At 42.7% G+C, this 22,335-nt stretch overlaps 1 protein-coding gene across 4 annotated transcripts; it reads right to left on the bottom strand.

Annotated features, from left to right (window-relative positions):
- Window positions 1–246: 246 nt before the first annotated feature.
- aptx (aprataxin) lies at window positions 247–22,194 on the bottom strand. 4 transcript variants are annotated; one of them, XM_018091896.2, is made up of 8 exons: window positions 21,919–22,110; window positions 17,410–17,544; window positions 13,019–13,065; window positions 11,757–12,074; window positions 11,281–11,343; window positions 10,064–10,290; window positions 2,556–2,659; window positions 247–547 (listed from the first exon to the last, which is right to left on the bottom strand). In XM_018091896.2, the coding sequence occupies exons 2-8, from the start codon at window positions 17,537–17,539 to the stop codon at window positions 537–539; spliced, it is 900 nt and encodes a 299-aa protein (XP_017947385.1). In that variant the 5' UTR covers window positions 17,540–17,544; window positions 21,919–22,110; the 3' UTR covers window positions 247–536.
- Between the last annotated feature and the right edge of the window lie 141 nt (window positions 22,195–22,335).

Below are 22,335 nucleotides of genomic sequence, written 5' to 3'. Positions count from 1 at the left end.
AGGAGGGAAAGGAAGTGAGAATACCTTTTTAAAGATGGCTGCCTGTTCAAGAAAACAGATAGAAAATGTGAAGTAAGTGTGACTGAGTAAATATTTGATTAGGTGAGCCAAAAGTGTGGCGTTTTTACTAAACAATAGGAGGACTATTGGGCAGTATGCTTTTTACATTTTGACTTGCATTCTCCTTTAAGTGGGAAATGCCTTTTGCATAAAGCACATCCTAGTGGCTACATGTACACAAACTTGAACTGTCCACAACAACTTTATTCACATTTAAAACAACTGACATTAATAACAAACAATGGCCAAGGATGGGCAAGTTGCCGTTAGCAGGAAAATGTTAGGCTGAGGAAGCAATAATAAAGCTAACTGATCATATCTCAAATCGGAAGTAAAATAAATATCTTTCCAAGCCTTCTTTCTTTGATCTTGCAAGTTTGACATTACAAATGATTGCAGGGACTGGCCCACATCTGTGTCCTGTCTGTGCACCTCATCGATACAAACTTTGCACATTTTGAACGACTTTAGTATGACTAACCACTGCCTGTAAAATAAGGGAAAAGTGCTGTTTTTACATACTTGGCAGTCAGCCATCTGATGTAGGAAGTGGGTTAGCAGTCTTTTTGAATGGGGTTTTACAGAACCTCCTATTTCATACACAGCTCAAGCTAAAACAAAAACTGTAAGTTACTCAAACTTAGATGACATTTTAAACCAACATTGGCAGAAAATAAATACTGATTGGTGTAATTTCTAAATATACTTTATTTGCATTTTTAAAACTTTAACAACAACAAAAGAGAAGCAAATTCTGATTGCTTTTGGCCACATTGCTGGATGTGTAACCCAATCTGGTGTAGTCTGATAAGGCTAAGGCTGATGTCAGACGAGGGGTAGGGCGGATATATTCGGCAAGTGGAAAAACGCTTGCTGAAAATTCCGCCCTATGCCTCCTACTTGTGCCTGCACCCGAATGAATGGAATATGCTCTGGTGCAGGCACATGTAGCGGAAATACGCATAACAACGCGAGGTTTGAAAGTCTCGCATTTTATGCGTATTTCGGCACCCGAGCGTATTCCATTCATCCGAGTGCAGGCACATGTAGGAGGCGTAGGGCGGAATTTTCAGCAAGCGCCTCGTCTGGCATTAGCCTTAAGCTTTGGGGTGAGTCCTGAGCAGCAAATCTGCTGGGATTGGTCAGGTGACACTGCAACACGCAGGACTGTGATAGCCCTGCCCACAGACATGTTTAATATAGCCAACTTCTGAAAAAACATTTAGTAAAGAAAGGCAACCTGTAGTGCAGTGTTTCAATTAATTAACTCAGATAACACCTGCTGATCTGTAGCCAAAAGGTGGAACGTTAAGAATTTGTGTATTGTAACCCATCTGGCCCTGTTCTTTTTCTATTTTTTTTTTCATGGCACATATTATATACCTGCATTCTCAAACAGAAAAGAAGCACCCCAGTGTGGCTGCTCAGTCTGTCTTAGAATGAAATCTGCATGACATTAGAGTTGATGTGGATTTTGACAGGAAAACACATTTATACATTTTCTGCCAGAAATCAGTCTAGTGACAGATGGATTCTACTGAAGCAAATGACAGACTGGATGGCCAAACACAGGCTAAAAAATTAAAATACACCCATGTGGCAAGGATGCTTTGGAACTGTCCGCCCTTTTAGTATCAGTTTTTAACTAACCAAACAAACAACAGAAGCCCTAGCAAATGAAAATGGATATTAAAAAGGGCACACTAGGAGTAGAATGTATTCTTTTGTATAAGCAAAAGTTTCTATGAGAATCTCCAAAACCAGGACTACAATAAAATACCAATATATTATGTTGGCCAGTGCTTCTTTAAGTGCTCCTTCAGTTGAGGCATATTTGCTTGCTCCTTCCTGCAAATGTGGCACATAAGAGGAGTTTTCAGAAGCTCAGACACTCCATCTTTGACGTTGACTTTGCCATGTGTTTTTATCATTTCAATCATAGCTTACAAAAAAAAAAAAAAAAAGGTTTAGAAACCCTTTTACAAAGACTTGATGAACAGTAACAAATTAAAATATAATGTAATGTTGATCTTCACTGGTAAAATTGTGCATTATCATCAGATACACTACTATAGTTCATACAAATAAGCTGCTGTGTAGCCATAGGGGCAGCCACTGCAAACTTGTTTTGTTTGGGGGAACAGCCTGGACTGTAAAGATTAATCCTAATCGGTAAAAGCTCGGTTATATTGGTTCCTGGTTTTATATTCTGCTTTTTTGTCATTATTCTGTCTGGTGGAGTTAAACTCACAGTGTGACCAGGGGAAGTTGTATGTATTCACATATACTGGGCACTAAATGAGTTTTGAGTGCACCAGGACACAGGAGGCTGTGTAGTTCAACATATTACTTTTTCCATTAGAAAAATGAGCTGCATGCTCGCTGTACAAATGTTTTTTTTTTAGATCACAAAATCAATTTTACTTATCACAGAACCCTTGAATATCTTCTAGATTTTTTTTCACAGAAGAAAATGAATATAAACAAATTCCTACCTTGGGATTCCAAAAAGTAATCCGTAGTGAAAGAGTTCCAGTGCTTTTTGTTTTTAAGGCAAGGGGAATCAAAGTCTTGGCTGATAACATGCAAATGAACATGGCTGAAATAAAAGGAGATTTTGTGATAATCACCGTTAAATCCTTTTCTCTCAGGAAGTCTGTGGGACACAGGGACCATGGGGGTATAGTAGGTACCAGCAGGAGGCAGGACACTAGAATAGGAAGAAGAGGCCTAACCCCTCCTCCCTGCTGCTATACCCCCTTGCACTTCCTGCCTTCACCAGTTTTGTCAACAAGAACCAACAAGGTAACGAGTAACTAGTAACTATATACATGTAGGCAGAGAGAAGTTCAGATGTTTTCCGCTTCCAGGGGGGGAAGCCCTGTGTCCCACAGACTTCCTGAGAGAAAAGGATTTAACGGTGAGTATCACAAAATCTCCTTTTCTCTAGCAGTCGTCTGTGGGACACAGGGACCATGGGGACATACCAAAGCTGTCCCAGTAATTCAGGGTGGGAGAAGCGGTCTGATATGCTAAGTATTAATTGACTGCCGCTTGTAGAACTTTTCTACCAAAGTGCGCGTCTGATGCTGCGAATACCTCAAATTGGTAGAATTTTGTGAATGAATGGATGGAGGACCAAGTAGCGGCCCTGCAAACCTGTTCAGCTGAGGCTCTGTTCCTGAAGGCCCAGGAGGTGCCTATGCCCCTGGTGGAGTGCGCCGTGATTTGTGTGGGGGGAGATCTCCCACGGGCGATGTAGGCTCTTCGTATGGTTTCCCGTATCCAGCGAGATATGGTGGTCTTAGATGCCTGGTGACCTTTTCGTTGTCCTGAATGAAGGATAAATAGAGAGGTCGTCGCTCTTATGTCCTGGGTACGGTGCAAGTAGAATTTTAGGGCCCTCACCGGGTCCAGGGAGTGTAAGGCCACCTCTTTGGGAGAGGCTGGATGAGGACAGAACGAGGGAATGGTGATGTCCTGATTTATGTGGAAGGACGAAACAACCTTGGGAACAAAGGATGGGAGGGTTCGTAGAACTGCTCGATCCGCGTGGAATATGAGAAATGGATGCTGATTGGAGAGAGCGCTAATTTCCGACACTCTGCGAGCTGAAGCGATGGCCAGAAGGAAAACTGTCTTCCAGGTCAACCAGGCTAGTGGAATGGTGGCTAGTGGCTCGAATGGAGAAACTTGCAGTGCTGATAGTACTAGGTTGAGATCCCATGGCGGCAGCGGTTCTCGGAAGGGGGGACAAATGTGAGATACCCCTTGGATGAATGTGGCAACGTCGGGAAGGATGGCTAACCGTTGTTGGAAAAGGACGGAAAGAGCAGAGATTTGAGATTTTAAGGAACTCAGTGAGAGGCCCTTGTCCAGGCCTGACTGCAGAAAGGATAGTAGTCGGGGGACTGATAGGTCCTGGAAGGAATTTCCTGTCTGATTGCACCAGTCACTGTACGTTTTCCATACACGATGGTAGGTCTTGGATGAAACGGGCTTTCTGGCCGCCATCAGGGTGCGTATGACATCTTGGGAAAAACCTTTTCGGGCAAGGACTAGCGACTCAATCGCCACGCCGTCAAATTCAGGAAGGTTGGATCGGGGTGTAGGATTGGCCCTTGGGTGAGAAGATCGGGAGTGAGAGGTAGAGGCCACGGATCTGCTCTGCTGAGGGCCACCAGCTCGGTGAACCAGGCTCTTCGGGGCCAATGTGGAGCTATCAGTATGACTGTGCATCTTTCGGATCTGATCTTTCGGAGGACTCTTGGAAGCAGAGGGAGAGGTGGGAAGACGTAGGCCAGGTCGAAGTCCCACGTGGCCGTCAGGGCATCCGCTGCTAATGCTAGAGGGTCTCGACATCTGGACATGAAGTGTGTCACCTTCCGGTTCTGACGAGAGGCCATGAGGTCTACTTCGGGGAGACCCCATCGGTCCACGATGTCTAGGAAGATCTTGGGATTCAGGGCCCATTCCCCTGGATCGATTCTTTGACGGCTGAGATAGTCTGCCTGCCAGTTCTCGAGTCCCGGAATGTAGATTGCCGTTAGCCGGACGTCCCTTGCTTCTGCCCATGTTAGGATGCGACTGACCTCTTTGAGGGCTTGTCGACTTCTTGTGCCCCCCTGGTGGTTCAGGTATGCAACCGTGGTTGCGTTGTCCGATTGGATCTTGATGTCGCGCCCTGTGAGTCGGTTCTGCCAATGGTATAGGGCTAGGCGTACTGCTCTGATTTCCAAAATATTGATTGGAAGTTGAGCTTCTGCTGCTGTCCAGGTTCCCTGAGCTGAGAGCTGTCCCAGTACTGCGCCCCAGCCCTGGAGGCTGGCGTCCGTGGTTAGAATAATCCACTGTGGTTCCTGTAGGGAGCGTCCCTTCTCCAGGTGAGTCGGGTTGAGCCACCAAGACAGGGCCACTCTTGTTCTGGGTAACAGTTTGATTGGCTGGGAGAGGGAGCTGCGGTTCCATTGATCCAGAATGTTCCACTGTAGAGTCCTTAGGTGGAACTGGGCAAAGGGAACTGCTTCTATAGAGGACACCAGAGACCCCAGCACTTGCATGGCAAACCGAATGGAGGGCTGAGGAGTATGGATGAGCTGGCGAACTAGGCTCTGGATTCTGCCAATCTTTTCCGGCGGGAGGTAGACCTTCTGCCGTGCTGTGTCGAAGAGCATGCCTAGGAAGGGCATGCGTTGGGCTGGCGTTAGCCGGGATTTTGTTATATTGATCTTCCATCCCAGGGTGGTCAGGGTGTCCATGACCAGGGAGAGCTGGGATGTGGCTGCTGGACGAGAGGGAGCTTTGAGTAGTAAATCGTCCAGGTAGGGAGTGATGGAGACTCCCTTGGATCTCAGCGAGGCTGCGGCTGCCGACATGATTTTGGTGAAAATCCGGGGGGCCGAGGTGAGGCCGAAGGGAAGGGCGGTGAACTGGAAGTGTTTGTTTTTGACCGCAAAGCGCAAAAACTTCCAATGGGGAGGGAAAATGGGCACATGCAGGTAAGCATCTTTGATGTCCAGGGCCACCAGGAATTCGTTGGGGTTCATGGCTGCGATCACTGACCGTAAGGATTCCATCTTGAATCGTGAGGCACGAATGAAGGCGTTTAGATGCTTTAAGTCCAGGACGGGTCGAAAGGATCCGTCCTTTTTTGGGACAATGAATAGGTTGGAATAGAAGCCTCGAAACTTGTCGCCGGGTGGGACCGGAACAATAACTTTTTCCTCCAACAGGTCCTGGATGATAGAAAGGAAGGCATCTTGCTTGTGTGGATCTGGAGAAAGTCGAGACATGAAGAAACGATTCGGTGGTCTGGACACGAATTCGAGACGATAACCTGAGGTGATTATGTCGTGTACCCACGTGTCTGTGGTGAGGCGAAGCCACTCGTCCCGGAAAAGGCGAAGCCTGCCTCCGACCGGTGTGTGATCCTCTGGTGGAACGTAGTCATGCTGTGGAGGACTTATCGGAGGGTTTGGCTTGAGGCTTCTTGTTTTGCCATGAGTACTTGGGACGGCCTTGGAATCTAGGCTTGCTCGAATTCTGGGATTGGTAATCCCTAGAGGGTGGTGCCTTAGATGGCCTTGTACGAAAGAAGCGTCCTCGACGAAAGGAGGTACGGTTCCTTGGTTGCGGAAGTAGGGTGCTCTTTCCCCCAGTAGCCTGACTGATAATTTTGTCCAGATCTGGGCCAAACAGGAGTTTACCCTTGAATGGAATGGTGGTAAGCGATTTCTTGGACGAGAGGTCGGCCGACCACAGTTTGAGCCACAGGGAACGGCGTGCCGCCACCGATAGTGCCGATGTTCGACTGATGGCTTGGACCGCATCGAGGGATGCTTCGCAGAGGTAATCGTTGGCATCCTTGATTTGGGATGCCAGGGTTGCCAGTTCTTGTCTAGGGGCGCCGGAGTTTATGCCGTCGATTAACGAGGAAGACCAGGATTGGATGGCTCTTGCTACCCACGCCGAGGCTAAGACAGGTCTCAGGCTTTCCCCGGACGCTGTGTATGCGGCTCTAAGGAACCCTTCCGTCTTTTTGTCCATGGAGTCCTTGAAGGAGGAGGAGTCGGGGACCGGAAGGGCAGTGTTCTTGGAGAGGCGTGAGACAGGTGCATCCACAGAAGGTGGAGTGGACCACTTGTGAAGAGATTCCTGAGGAAACGGATATGAGCGCTGAAACCGCCTATTGGCTTGGAAACGCTTCTCTGGGTGATCCCACTCTGACTGGATGATACTATCCAACTGTTCGTGAGTGGGAAATGTGGATAGGAGCTTCTTCTGGCGCTTGAATAGGGATTGCGCCGAACTCTGAGCCTCTGGCGCCTTGAGGTCAAGGCAGGATATGACTGCTGCAATGAGGGAGTCTACCGCTTCCGATGGGGTTTTAGACGTTTCCTCAGTTTCGGCAAGGTCATCTTCGTCTGAAATTTCCCCTTCGCTTAGGGATTGTTCATCCCAATTGGCTGAGGGCTGAGGTGAATCAGAGTCGCTGTATTCTTCAGTGTGCGGCGGCACGTGACGTTTAAGGGATTTGGTTCGGGGATCTGGGTCCTCCCGATCCAACTTGTCCAACAGTTTGTCCAGGCATGCTGCCAATTTGGGAATGCCTGTAGAAAGAGAGACAGCCCATGGTGGAGGTTCCTGATTGGAGACCGTTGCCTGTGGCTGTATCGCATGTGTATCCGCGGAAGGAGGCCCATCCCTTGGTTCCTCGGTCTGGACCGGAGGCGTAGGTTCCTGGGCCTGGGAAGTAGTCTCAGCTGGAATCTTGGAACAGGAGGAGCATATGGGGTCCTTCCTGCCTGACGGGAGGCGTTTGCAGCACCTGGCGCAAGCAAGATACTTTACTTTGGATGCGCTAGAGGCCCCCCTGGAAAAGGGACCGTCTGAATTGCCCTCTGCCATGATTAGGAGCGATAGAATGGAGAAAACACGGCAGGAAAAACAAACAAGCAGAAAGCAGTGCCAATACAGTGCCAATACAATATCAGTATAGTGGCAGTATGGTGCAGAGTGTAAGTAGGCCAAAACACGGAGTTAGTACAGTGTCAGTACAGAAACAACCGTATCAGTGTAGTGCCAGAGCAGTGCTAGTACAGGTCAGTTTAGTACAGAGCAGGTATGTTGCCAGTGTAATGCATCAATGAAAAAAAGTAAAACTTTTTTTTTTTTTTTTTTTTTTTTTTTTAATATATATATATATATGCCTTTAACAGAAAAACAAGGGGAGGGAATCCCCCTTGTGGCCTGCGTGCCTGTCCACCCCACCCGGTAAGCCTAGTCTCCCATATGCCAGTGCCTGTTTCCTGGAGGAACAAAAAAGGGGTACCGGTCCCTGTGAGCCCGTGCTGCCTGGGGAGCCTGAGTCAGGAAGAGAAGGAGCCAGCAATCAGGATGGAGAGCGGTGGTCAGGATGGAGAGCGGTGAGCTGAGTGATCCGGTGCTGCCTGTAAAGCGCGCGAAAGGAAGGCGCGAAGAAGAGACTTCGGCAGGGGCGCGTGACGTCATCCGGCTGTGCAGAAGGTGGAACGCAGACGGTGGAACGCAACGGTGGAACGCAAACGGTGGAACGCAGGCGGTGGAACGCAGGTGGATCGGAAGGCCCAGGGGAGCCGGAGAAGTAGCAGAGGTTATAGAAAATAACGGTGGCAGGCTGGCAGAGTTAGGTAAGGCTGGAGAACGCAGCAGGGCTGACAGTATGGCTGGGAGGCACAGATAGTACTGGGAGCAGACCAAACCGGGGGAAGGAGTAAGGCAGGCAAGCATAGGCAGCGCTGTTAGCTATGCAGGCTTACTGGCACTAGGGGAGCTGGGCAGCTTCTGCACTCTGTAGTCAGAGGCAGGGAATCTGCAAGGCCGGTAGCAAGAGCTTACGTGAAGGGGGCCCCAGCGTCCTGTTTTCCCACGTAGGGGGAAGCCTGGATAGAGGGGCTCCTGTTGGAGACCTCTAGGACAACCCCTGTTGCCAGATTGTATCTGGCCGATGAAATAAGGACTGTGAGTAGTAGGTGATCCTGTCTCCTTGTGGGACACTAGAAAAAAACTGGTGAAGGCAGGAAGTGCAAGGGGGTATAGCAGCAGGGAGGAGGGGTTAGGCCTCTTCTTCCTATTCTAGTGTCCTGCCTCCTGCTGGTACCTACTATACCCCCATGGTCCCTGTGTCCCACAGACGACTGCTAGAGAAAACAAAAACGACAACTTAAATGCTAAGCGTTTGATAACACTTTTAAATTGTAATGGGCAAAAAGTTATGTTCCAGGTCTGTTAATTAAAGGGAAAATATGCCTCTGAACACTGCAGGTCTCTAAAAAGAAATCACATAAAACATCCCATATTCAAAAAAAAATTGCATATAAATAAAACTTTTTTATGAAAAATATGTCTTTCCAATTATATGTGCTGCTCGATTATCAAGGAATGAAAACTAAACGCTAACAAAACATACAAAACAAGAGCACTCATCTGTATAATGTTGTATCAGCCTATGAACGGATAAAGCTGTGTTGATTACTCCCTTATTTCTTATTGTTACACTTAACTGGCACATTTTCCTGCCAGGGATTCAGTGAGGAAGGGCACAGGATATAACAATGACAGTTTAAAATAAACTATATTTAATGATACACATAAGACAATCAGATAAGATCCTTTAACAATGTATTAAAATATATATGTATAGTATATACAATTGATGCACAGATTCTGGTCTTCACCTTATGTACACGCACTCACCCTGGGCCAGTGGGTGGGGTTTCAAAAAACAAGTTTAAAGGACCAGTAACACTAAAAATGATTCAGTTAAAAATCCATTCTATCCTCTAACAATACATCTACCCTGCACAATGTTTATTATTTTAAGTGCTTTATTTTTTATTTATTTTTTTGAGACATCAGGAAAAGGATTTTTTAATGTTTTTTTTGCATAAAACTTGAAATTATAAACATTGTGCAGGGTAGATGTATTGTTAGAGGGGGATAGAATGATTTTTAACCAAATAATTTTTAGTGTTATTGTTCCTTTAAATATTTTCCTTTAAACATTTAGCAGACAGACTGGTTTTCTACCATTCCTTGTCCTTTAAAGGTAACGTTTTCTTAAACTACTGTCAAAGGATAATATACAAAAAGCTACAGAGAACAAAAATAAAAGCAAAATTTGAAGAAATACAGAAACAATTACTGCTGATGTAGAACTAACCCTATGAGTACCATGCAACATAGACCATAGTGCTGGTGATGTAAATTTTAATTTAGACACTTATCTATGCCAAGCATTTGTTTACATGGCAGTATGAGGTACATATCAGAGTACTGGTACTAAAAGGCTTATGCAACATGGGACTTTGTTTCTACCATAAGAACCATTTCCTTTAATATTTAAGTACAAAAAAAAATCTACTGCACTTGCTTATCATTTAACCATGAGCGTTTTTAGCAGAAGCTTCTTGTTAACTTTCCTGCCTCTTAGCAATGAGAAATACCACCTGCCAGTCAGTCTCACCTCATGCTTGGAATTGCATGGTAACCCAACTGAAATGGTGCACATTTTGAATCTGAGTGCTCCTTTGCTATCTTTTGTCCCACAGCATGCATGTGCTGCACTAGCTCCAGATGCTCTGCTCTCAGAACCTTAAGGTTCGCTATTGATTGCCATGGCAAAACCAACCAGTGGTATCGTGCTTTAGGGTATTTGTCCTTGATCACCACAACTTTGTCATCCTTAAAGACCTGTATTAAAGAGTGTAAATAACAAAGATAATTGGATTGTAAATATTGGAGAGAAATTTTACATAATTCTGTACAAATCCATGCTAGTCATTTCTGTATTACTAAAGTTATTTAGCTTTTACATTAATTCTAAGGACTATGGCACATGGGGTGATTTGACCTTCATAGTGCTCTAGAGGAGCAACATCCAAAACCTCCTGTTACTGCTTTTACCATAGTCCTTGTCCTTGACATGCTTTGCTAGAGGACATTTTTAATGGTAAAGTTCTTAACCATAGCACTGTGTCATAGGTATAATTGTCATCAAACATTCAAACCCCAAACACGTGTGTGGTTTTCATTACAGTGATGTAAGCATCAGTTACAAATAATGTAGAATCAAAATCATACTATTTCAATTCACACATAAATAGCATTATAAGACAATTATGTCTTTCAATGAAATAAGATGTTTTTTTTTAGTTTAGTGTTTTTTCACCACTTGGTTACTTATCGCTTACAACACTATTAGATAAAATACTTGGTCCATGTAATGCTGTGATGCCCCTCACAGAACTCTCTGCAATGCAGGTACTTTTGCACTGTTACTATGCCTGCAAATACTTATATTCTTACATTTATCACTTGACCAAACAAAAAGCTTTGAGGGGCCCTATTCAGCTACTCCATTTCAAAATACACATCATATAATGTTCTCAGAATTCCCTGATTTAGTTTAGGATTTAGCCAAAAAGAAGAGCTTTTTGCAGGATCTAGTTCAGCTGAAAAGCTCTGAACACCTGTATATGATAAATATATTTGTTGACATATGAACCATTTTTAGTTATCTTGAATTTGAATTCACACCCTTAGATGAGGGTGTATTGCTGCCCTTTTTAAAGAGAAAAAATACCCCTGCATTCAGGTGCTTAAACGTTATCTGAACTTCCAATATATTAGTACACATCTCTAATTTTGTTAAATCCCCGTTTCCCATAGTGTGCAGCTCACCTGCATAGTTGGATCCTGCATGGAAGCCTTTAAACCTTGGCTCCAATGGCCTTGGCTTTTAACCTACAGAAATAAAGCCATAATCAGCAATGGTTAATTGATTTGTTAGGACAATCCTAACATGTTACAAGGACAGCACAATTTGTATGAATTTACCATGCATTACACTATGTTGGTTAATCAACATTTCATTCTGTAAAGCATATATACTTTCAAAATGGTAACAATGGTCACCATGACAATACTTGGCAGGACCAATCTGAGTTAGATTGAATGTGTTTGTAGTTGCCATGTGAAGGGACAGTACGTTTTATCTTTCAACTGGTCACCAGCTATGGGGTCTGTCTTATACTGTTTTAAGGCAGTACTATGGGTTTTTCCTCACACAGCAATAGTTATTTTAAAGAGTTACATTATGCTTCTTAAACTGTTGTGTGCATCTATATCATGTATAACAAATTTTTGATTAAAGATACCTCCTGTGCATTATATTTTTCTTCAGTTGAGCAGCTGCTGTTTTTTCCACTGCTACTGGAAGGGCTGATATTTGATTCTTTTTTCATCAATTTCATAGATGTTCCAGTGCCCTCATTTAATGAGTTTTCCTGTGTCCTCTTGCTTGAGCTTCTGTTTTCATTTTCTCTTTTGGCATGTGGATTTGTTGCTCCTTCCAAAAACTCTATCACATATGGGTAAAGATTATTCACAATATGCAAAGTGTGACCAGGCTTCAGGTCCACTTTCTGTTCTTTTCCAATGTCCACACCATCAATACTTGTTGGGTTAGTTCCTAGCTAAATAAAAAATACTACATTTAGGAGATAGCCAGTGGAGTTTATGGCAGAGCAACAAATGGTATACAAAGTATCAAGATATATGATTTACATCCTTATTTAGAGGTTTAGCTGCCTAAATTCCATGTGAACCTCCGCCTGCAGTGCTACCTTAAAACACTTTGTCAAGGGCTGTATGGCTTGAAACATGTTGTGCCAATAAAAAGCACTTGAAGCAAGTTCTGCGTCTACAGCCTACATCTTGTGATACTGTTTAAATTAGGTATACAAAGTATGGTCATGTGGATTCATTATCTGCAGGGCCATTATATATATATATATATATATATATATATATATATATATATATACTGGAACAAGGACAGCACTCCTAGGATTTAAAGAATTGTGAGCAAAATCCTTTCTATTTTTGCAATTACATATTGCTCACAATTCTTTAAATCCTAGGAGTGCTGTCCTTGTTCCAGTGCATTTTTTTGTACTAGCACCCAGGTTTTGTTGCTGCAAATGGTGTGCACCCTATGGACTATATATATATATATATATATATATATATATATATATATATATATATATATATATATATATATATATATATATATACTATACTGTGGGTCTAGGGTGGTAACTTCAGTGGGTAGTCTCAGGGGTACATATATATAGGGAAAAAATAAACAAAACATCACCCCCAACCCCGTCGCCAGACACTGGCTAATTCCAACAGCAAATGCCTTTCTTCTAAGAATTTTAGGAAATATGTTTATTAGGGCTCCAGATATACATCCTATTCCTATATAGATTGGGCCATACTCTAGGGTCCTAACCAAAGGGTACATACTTGCACTGACACTGCATTTATGAATGCTAATTTTGTTAATTTATATTTATTTAGCATTGATCAAAGTTGGTGAGAATACAAAAATTCTACATTATTTGCAACCTACCTGTTTGACCTTCACATATCCTTTATTGCAATCAGCCATTAGCTGCACTGTATGATTAAAGAAACTAGAGTTAGTTATGTTTATTTCAAACTGTGAAAAGCAAAGTACAACATAAAGAAAACATGTTCAAAAATACACTCCCTTTGGCCACATTTGCTGAATAGGTTGACTGTAAATGAAGCTCCATGCTAATCTTTGCTTCTGCAGTGTAGTAGTTGAACCAGAGAAAGGCAATAGACCCTATCTGAAGCCCTAAAAGTTGCTTCAGTGGTGAATAAAAGTCCCTCCTAAACTCAAAAGGGAAATCACACCAGTCCATGACTCAAATTTGCACTAAGATTTAATTTCAGTAACCATGCTTAAGAGGCATCTACCATTGTTTTCAACTATTAACTAATATCTACCAATACAACCACTTTACAGGGACAATTTGCTCTCAACGTTAAAATCTATTTGCATTTTAATATATAACCTCCTTTGACCTCACCCAGAAAGATGTACTGGTAAATAAAGCATCTAGTTTTCTACAGTCTGAACTCAAATCTCTCCTTGGCCCCTTGCTTTAATAAGACCTTCCATAATTTTTTTCAGCTTAGTCACTTTACTCTTGATATTATACATATCAATATTATCCTTTTTTTTTTTTTTTTTTTATAGTACTGGCACCTACACCTACAGTGTATTTTTTTAGACTTGCTAAACAGTGCTTTGTAAAATGGAAGAAATAACCTCTTCTCCTGTGAATGAATACACCTTTTGATACAGGACAATGCCTTGCTAGCCCTTCCTGACAAATTTAATTCCATTATGTCCTAAAGGCAGCACACCATGGGTTAACTCTCCTTGGCTTCATGATAGGACAGGTAGCACAAAAAAATGTGTTAGCCACTCTTTAAAAAGCCCCGCTAATCCTGTCCCATCATGTTTTTTTCCTGTCCTACCTGAGGACTATTTTAGCGAAGATCCAGGCCCTTAGGGGTTTGAAGGCCGGCTGGGGACTACCTGAGGGTGAGCCCCTGGAGAAATACGTATTTTCCATGGCATTGTGATCACATTTACCAGGCAAAGCGATCATGTTTTTTAGCCTAAAGTCTTCTGTGTCAGGGGTACTAAGAGAAGGATGGTGTAAGAAAACCAGTACTGGTGCAGCATTGCTTGGTGCATCAAGCACTAGCAGTGTGTAAGAGCAGGAGGTCACACTCCTGTAATGTCACTTTTGACAGTGCACAACCAAGAAGAATGGAAAGCAGGACACAATGCTGGCATTTCTACAGAGTTCAGTTATGGACTAAGCCAGTGCTGTCCAACTTCTGCGGTGCCGAGGGCCGGAATTTCTCTAACATACATGGTGGAGGGCCGCTAATGGAAGCCAGTTTTGACCACTCCCCTTTTTTGAACCACACCCACTTCAAACCACACCCATTTTATCACAATGGTGGTAGTGCAGCAAAAACCCAAATGCGGGGATATCAACCATCATCCATATGTGAAAGAATTATATTATGTCATTTTAAGATATACCCTTAAATCCATATGCCTCCTCCTCCCCTGTGGGTAGCACAGCAACCCCCAGCACATAATTACACACCTTAGGGACCATTTAATGGCTAATTCCAACTGCTAACAAACTCCCAGAACAAACCCCTGCCAGGTTCACCTCTCACTGCCTACCCTATGCTGCCTGTGTGTGCCATACTCTGCCTGCCCTATGCTGCCTGTGTGTGCCATACTCTGCCTACCCTATGCTGCCTGTGTGTGTTCCATACCCTCCCTGCCCTATGCTGCCTGTGTGTGCAATACTCTGCCTGTCCTATGCTGCCTGTGTGTGCCATACTCTGCCTGTCCTATGCTGCCTGTGTGTGCCATACTCTGCCTGCCCTATGCTGCCTGTGTGTTCCATACCCTCCCTGCCCTATGCTGCCTGTGTGTGCCATACTCTGCCTGCCCTATGCTGCCAGTGTGTGCCATACTATGCCTGCCCTATGCTGCCTGTGTGTGCCATACTCTGCCTGCCCTATGCTGCCTGTGTGTTCCATACCCTCCCTGCCCTATGCTGCCTATGTGCCATACTATGCCTACCCTATGCTGTCTGTGTGTGCCATATACACAGGCAGCATAGTCCAGGCACTACATACAATGTCTGAGGTGTGAACAGGTGAACAATGTGGGTGATTACAGCCTGAGCCTGAGGTGTGAACACTGCAGGGGGTGAACAATGCAGAAACTGAAAGGTGTGAAAAACACAGGGGATTACATATTTAAACAATACAGAGGGATTACAGCCTGAATCTGAGGTGTGAACCATGCAGGGGGCCAGTTAATCTGAGTACTGATACCATTTAAAGTTTACACAAAGGTAAACCATCAAAGCAGCCAGTTGGACAGCACTGGACTAAGCTATATATTACTCTCCATTTGAGCAGCTAAGGGTCTTTACTGTGTGTATATATGTATATGTATATATATATATATATATGTATATATATATATACAAATAAAAAGTGTCGGCACTCACAGGATTCCCACGATAGTATTCATGGACGAAAAGTCGTAGTTAGATGCAATAAGGTGAGGTTTTATTGATCCAACGTTTCGGTTCTTTACTGACGTCTTTACTGACGTATTCATGGACTTTTCGTCCATGAATACTATCGTGAGAATCCTGTGAGTGCTGACACTTTTTATTTGTATTTCAATTTTGCTGCTCGGGCACCCAGGTATCGCTATTTAATTTTGGTGTGCTCTTCACTCTGTATTTTGTGTATATATATATATATATATATATAGGGCTGTGACTCTCTTGTTACACTACCAAAAACAGCAACAATATCATTAATAGCCAATGGTCAGTGAGAGGTGAATAAGTAAGTTTGGTACTGTCTTCTGTCACTGTAAATAATAGAAATACTGATACAAACTGAGCAATGGCTGAAAATTCTGATGAACACAGAGAATTAGCACATCCGAGATCCATTGTTGCAAAAGTCAGCCTTCACAAAGTGGGCGCGCTTAAGAGAGACCTGTCACCCAGACATAAAAGCTGTATAATAAAATTATTTTTACTTTTACTTTCTATTTAGCACTTCCTAGAGGTCACTAAATTCCTCAAATTCTCCCCTCCCTCACTGTCTATACAGGTGTAGCCTGTGCATGGGTATGGGCATCAGGTACCCCATTTTGGTACATAAAACTTATTTTAGAATAATGCAAAGATTGACTCAAAATGGCACCTATATGCTCTATGCTTGGATTCTAAAAGAATGAAGGAAAGAAGATTGAAATTTGTGTCAGTAAAGTTTATTTTGCTAGACATACACAATAGAAAAGAATCTGGAATTATTCCTTACAGTGACAGGTCTCGTTTTAAACCATCAATGCATTTACAAAATTATAACACACTAACTAACCCCTGTTCCGGCAAATAAGAGCTTCAGATGGGGTTTTTTTTTTCCTTCCTCTAGATCAGTGCTGTCCAACAGGCGACTTTAAATGGTATCAGTACTGGCCCCCTGCATGGTTCACAACTCAGATTCAGGCTGTAATCCCCCTGTATTGTTTAATCATGTAATCCCCTGTGTTGTTCACACCTTTTAATCCCTACATTGTTCACCCCCAGCAGTGTTCACACCTCAGGCTCAGGCTGTAATCACCCACATTGTTCACCTGTTCACACCTCAGACAGACTGTAGGAGCAGTAGAAACCCACAAACACACCCTGCACACTATAAAAAGAACATAAACTGAGGTGGCACTGCAATTAAAAAGTTTTTTAATATATAGTTATTGTGCAGACTGTAGGAGCAGTGCCAGCATTGTGTCACTGTATGCTGCCTGTGTGTGCCATACTCTGCCTGCCCTATGCTGCCTGTGTGTGCCATACACACAGGCAGCATAGGACAGGCAGAGTATAGCACACACAGGCAGGGTAGGGCAGGCAGAGTATGGCACACACAGGCAGGGTAGGGCAGGCAGAGTATGGCACACACAGGCAGGGTAGGGAAGGCAGAGTATGGCAGGTTTTTGCTGTACTACCACCATTAATATGGGTATGGTCATGCGATAACATGGGTGTGGTTTCAAGTGGGTGTGGTTTTAAAAAGGGGAGTGGTCAAAACTAGCTTCCATTACTGGCCCTCCACCACGGAGGCTGGAAAAATTCCGGCCCTCGGTACCACAGAAGTTGGACAGCACTGCTCTAGATCAACTAGCAGTTAGGCAGGTTATATATAGGCATTATGGTTGAACGTGATGGACGTTTGTCTTTTTTCAATGTTTTTTTTTATGTTACATTTTACAGACACAGTGAAATATACCTTGCATGTAAAAAAAACAGGTATGCAGTTATACTGCTAGTATAATCCAGTTGAATTAATGTGTGTAGTCTGAATTACCTTGATGTCTAGAGCACTTCTTGTCAGTTATCTGTGTCTCAGGCCCTCGGCCAATTACCACAGTCTCTGCATGAGGCAGCCTTATTCGACCATGTTTTCCATCCTTACTTACCAGCCAACATTCAATCATTGTTCCTGTTAAAACAGGGCAAGACAAAAACAGTTATATCTGAGACTGGCTGGCCAGCAGATTAAAGGAAAACAAGTTTTGCTTTAACAAGGATGCTTTTTACTTTATTTTTGCATGATAAAACTGCAGACAGAGACAAAAATCCTCTTTAAAAAGGCAAACTAGACTAGATTGCTTTATGTTGGTTGAAAGGTGACTTTCTACTATTCTTTGTAATTTTTGGAAGGGGACACAGTTTCATATAACACCTGTGGCAGTTTTGGACAAAGTAAACTCATTTTGGTAAGTCTAGTATAAATAAATTTAAAGCGATTGGACTTGTTTGGTAATCATTGAAGACGTTTCACTACTCATCCGAGCAGCTTCTTCAGTTCAACTGACTGGTATGGGAAGTCCTCAGCATATATACTCTTCCACTAATCCAATCACAATGGCACATTGTAACTCTTCAGAAAGGTGACATCTGAAACTCACAGAGGTGTGAATGCTGTGGAGTTACTTTGAAAGGATTACCAAAGTATCACGCAACTCTTCAAAGCAGGTGTTACTTGTTAGAGTTGCATGAATGGATATGTGAAGAGTTCTGAAACTGCCGGGGTACAGATGTTAGAACAGCATTGTATGTAGCAGACAGATGGTGTCGAAGTCCTCCGCCTCTGTTTAGGGATGGTTTCTCTACTTTGACATGAATGGCCTCTTTTACACCTCTTTCAAACCAGCGGTCTTCTTTGTCCAAAATTTGGACGTTGCTATTTTCAAAGGAGTGTCCATTGTCTTTTAGGTGTAGAAATACAGCAGTGTCCTGGCCTGTAGTGTTCACCCTCCTATGCTGAGCCATTCGCTTGGAGAGCAGTTGCTTTGTTTCACCAATGTAAAGGTCTGTGCACTCCTCGCTACACTGGACTGCGTATACAACATTGCTTTGTTTTTGCTTTGGTGTTGGATCCTTTGGGTGTACAGTGTGTTGCTAGGTTTGAAAAACACAGGGATGTGGTGTTTGCTGAAAATTCTCCTGAGTTTCTCCGACACTCCTGCTACATATGGGATGACTATATTGCGCCTTCTCTCTGCCTCAGGACAGTTATTCCTTTTGGTGTTCCTGTTGGGCGGGGGACTTCAACACCATCTGTCTGCTACATACAATGCTGTTCTAACATCTGTACCCCGGCAGTTTCAGAACTCTTCACACATCCATTCATGCAACTCTAACAAGTAACACCTGCTTTGAAGAGTTGCATGATACTTTGGTAATCCTTTCAAAGTAACTCCACAGCATTCACACCTCTGTGAGTTTCAGATGTCACCTTTCTGAAGAGTTACAAAGTGCCATTGTGATTGGATTAGTGGAAGAGTATATATGCTGAGGACTTCCCATACGAGTCAGTTGAACTGAAGAAGCTGCTCGGATGAGTAGTGAAACGTCTTCAATGATTACCAAACAAGTCCAGTAGCTTTAAATTTATTTATACTAGATATACCATGACCTGGATGAATGAAAATCTTCATAGACTAATTTTGGTAAGGTGAGTCAAAGGGGCAGATTTGATATATTTGTAGCTCGTGTTCCAGCATATAGTACAGGTATAGGACCCATTATCCAGAATGCTCGGGACCAAGGGTATTCCGCATAAGGGGTCTTTCCGTAATTTGGATCTCTGTGCCTTAAGTCTACTAAAAAAAATCAATAAAACATGAATTAAACCCAATAGGATTGTTTTGCATCCAGTAAGGATTAATTATATCTTAGTTGGAATCAATTACAAGGTTCTGTTTTATTTCTACATAGAAAAAGGAAATCAGTTTTAAAATTCTGAATTATTTGATTAAAATGGAGTCTATGGGAGACGGGCATTCCGTAATTCGGAGCTTTCTGGATAACGGGTTTCCGGATAAGGGGTCCGATACCTGTAGCAAGAGAACAAAACAGAGATCTTAAAGGCATGGTTCACCTTTAAAGAGATACTGACACCAGAAATTAAACCTTATTTACATCTACCGTAACACTGTCTTTGCATGCTATTTATAATTTTTCTTAAAGGCATTTATGCCATCCCACCGGCAATTTACATTTTCACCGACCGGAGGGATGGCATTTTGGGGAGATTAGTCGAGGGCGACTAGTCTCCCCGTGTGACACAGCCCTAAACCAGTATTGATTTCTGAGGTTACCATTTTATTGTTATTGTTTCTTTGTATTACTTATCTTTCTCTTCAGTCCCTCTCCAGTCTCACAAACCACTGCCTGGTTGCTAAGGTAAACAAGGCTCTAGCAACCAGACAGCTGCTGAAATTCCAAACTGGAGAGCCGAGGAACAAAAAATAACTGAAAAACCACAAAAAAAATAAAAACCAACTGCAAACTGTCTTAAAATATCATTGTCTATGTCATATTAAAAGAAAATTTAAAGGTAAACAACATCTTTAAATTTGACTCAAAATTCCCTGAATTTCTTGCTTAATTGTTTTAGCAGAAATAAAGAATTGTGTACAGGGGATGGTTGTAAATCGTACATTCTCTGAATGAAGTAGGGTTCTCCACAGGGTTCTGTATTGGGTCCTTTTTTATTTATTCATTAATAACTTGGGGTGGGTATTGAAAGAAATTTATCAGTGTTTGCAAATGACTAGGGATGCACTGAATCCTGGATTCCGTTCAGGATTCTGGCCGAATATAGCCTTTTTTTTTTTTTTTGAAGGATTCAGTTTTGGCAGAATCCACAGTCCCGGCCGAACCGAATTAGCATAAATTCATATATGCTAATTAGCATTCGGAAGGGTTAAATGGTAGGGGGAAGATTTTGAGCTATATTAAAAAGGGGTATAGATTTGCATGATACTCTCCCTCTTTTTAAAGGGGACCTGTCACCCTAAGAAATAATTACAAATTGTTTTCTATTGTGTTTGTCAAGCAAAATAAACTTCAATTACACTATATACATTTTTTGAAACCTATTTCCTTCAGCCTTGGAATTCACCATTGCAGAAAACAGGCAAGCTCCATTTTGTGGACACTGTTATTAAAGCAAGCTGTGCATCCTGCCAAAATCTTGTTTCTGTGCCAGTATGGGGGGACCCGATACCCATGTACATGCACTGGTTACAAAATTAGATGGTGAGGAGGGAGGGGGAATGTGAGGAGAGCAGCAACATCTAAGAAGTTCTGAATTGAAAGTGAAATTAACTGTCTGCCCCACCTCTATGCCTTAGGCATAGAGGCGGTCAGGAAATATTTAATTGACAGCTGGGACTTGCTTGTATAATGGGTATAGATGTGTTAATAAAAAAATGACTTTGGGTTACATGTTTAATTTGAAAGGGGCTTTTATTATACAGCTTTTTATGTCTGTGTGACATGTCCACTTTAAGGCACCAGTAGGGCCTTAAAGGAACAGTAACTCCAAAAAATGAAAGAGCTTTAAAGTAATAAAAATATAATGCACTGTTGCCCTGCATTGGTAAAAGTTGTGTGTTTGCTACAGTAACACTACTATAATTTATATAATAAGCTGCTGTGTAGCCACGGGGGCAGCCATTCAAGCTGGGAGAAAAAGCACAGGTTACATAGCAGATAACAGATAAGTTCTGTAGAGTACAATAGTGTTTTATCTGTTATCTGCTATGTGCCTGTGCCTTTTCTCCTTTGAATGGCTGCCTCCATAGCTGCATAGCAGCTTATTTATATAAATTATAGTAGACTTTCTGAAGTAAACACACAACTTTTACCAGTGCAGGGCAGCAGCACATTATATTTTAGTTACTTTTATACACTTTCATTTTTTGGTGTTACTGTTCCTTTAAATATGCAGCAGTTTTGGTCTCTAGAGCCTTATTGATAGAGTTCAAAGAAGAGGGAACAAGCTGATAAAGGGAATAGAAAGGCTGATGAAATGCTATGATAACCATGTATGAATGCACCTTACAATAAACTTTTTAAAGGGAGCAAGAACCACAGAACCATTGTTGACAACCAACATACAAGGCTGGCTGCTTGTACTCATGTCCTGCAAGCCCTATTAACCGTAAATTATGCCCACCAATTTCCACTTGGTTTTCTCCTTGTAGTCCTGCTCATATGATAAGCTTAAAGCATGGGTATTCGGCATGTAATAAATGTACTTGTTTGTAATGAAAAATTGCCTTTGACCCATGTTTTCTGATTACAATATTGGACCCTGGGCAACTTGGAATTGTCTATTGCAGTCACAAAGAAGCAGCATCCCTTCTGATGAGATGACAACTTCGCTCTTTAAACGGCATGGCTATATGTTGTAAAGTTATCACGTTTCTGTGAAGCCTTGCAGCTATTCGGTAGGGAAGCTGTCCCTTAAGACAATTCCAAAGACGCAAATTTGTATAAATATATGTATGTACAATCTTACCTAGCGTGGGTACACACGAAACATCAACAGCTATACACTACAAGGCGGAGCCTGCATATACTATGACCTACGGAATACAAGTGGACGCAAATCTCTGTCGGCCATTAATATGACAGACACGTATTTTAAAAGGCTGATAAAACACCACGTATGTGAGTGTAAAAAAAATCATTAGGCGTTTTTCGTGGTGTTTAACCATACCAATTCTTAGAATTCACGTGGTCGTCAATCAATTCAACTGATTTCAGTGCCACGTAGCGGTTGGAACGCAAGGCGTGCTGCAGTGAACCGCATCAGGCACGATTGGCAGCACGTTCCCGCCCTCACTAACGCGCAGTTGGATTGGAGCCTGAGTATTTGCCGGTTCCGGACTCTAGGCGTCATCGTGGTCTCACCACCCCCTTCTCTTTCCTTTTA

The sequence above is a fragment of the Xenopus tropicalis genome, chromosome 1 (genome assembly GCF_000004195.4).
Source record: "Xenopus tropicalis strain Nigerian chromosome 1, UCB_Xtro_10.0, whole genome shotgun sequence".
NCBI lineage: Eukaryota > Metazoa > Chordata > Amphibia > Anura > Pipidae > Xenopus > Xenopus tropicalis.
This window is presented reverse-complemented; position numbering and strand designations above follow the sequence as displayed.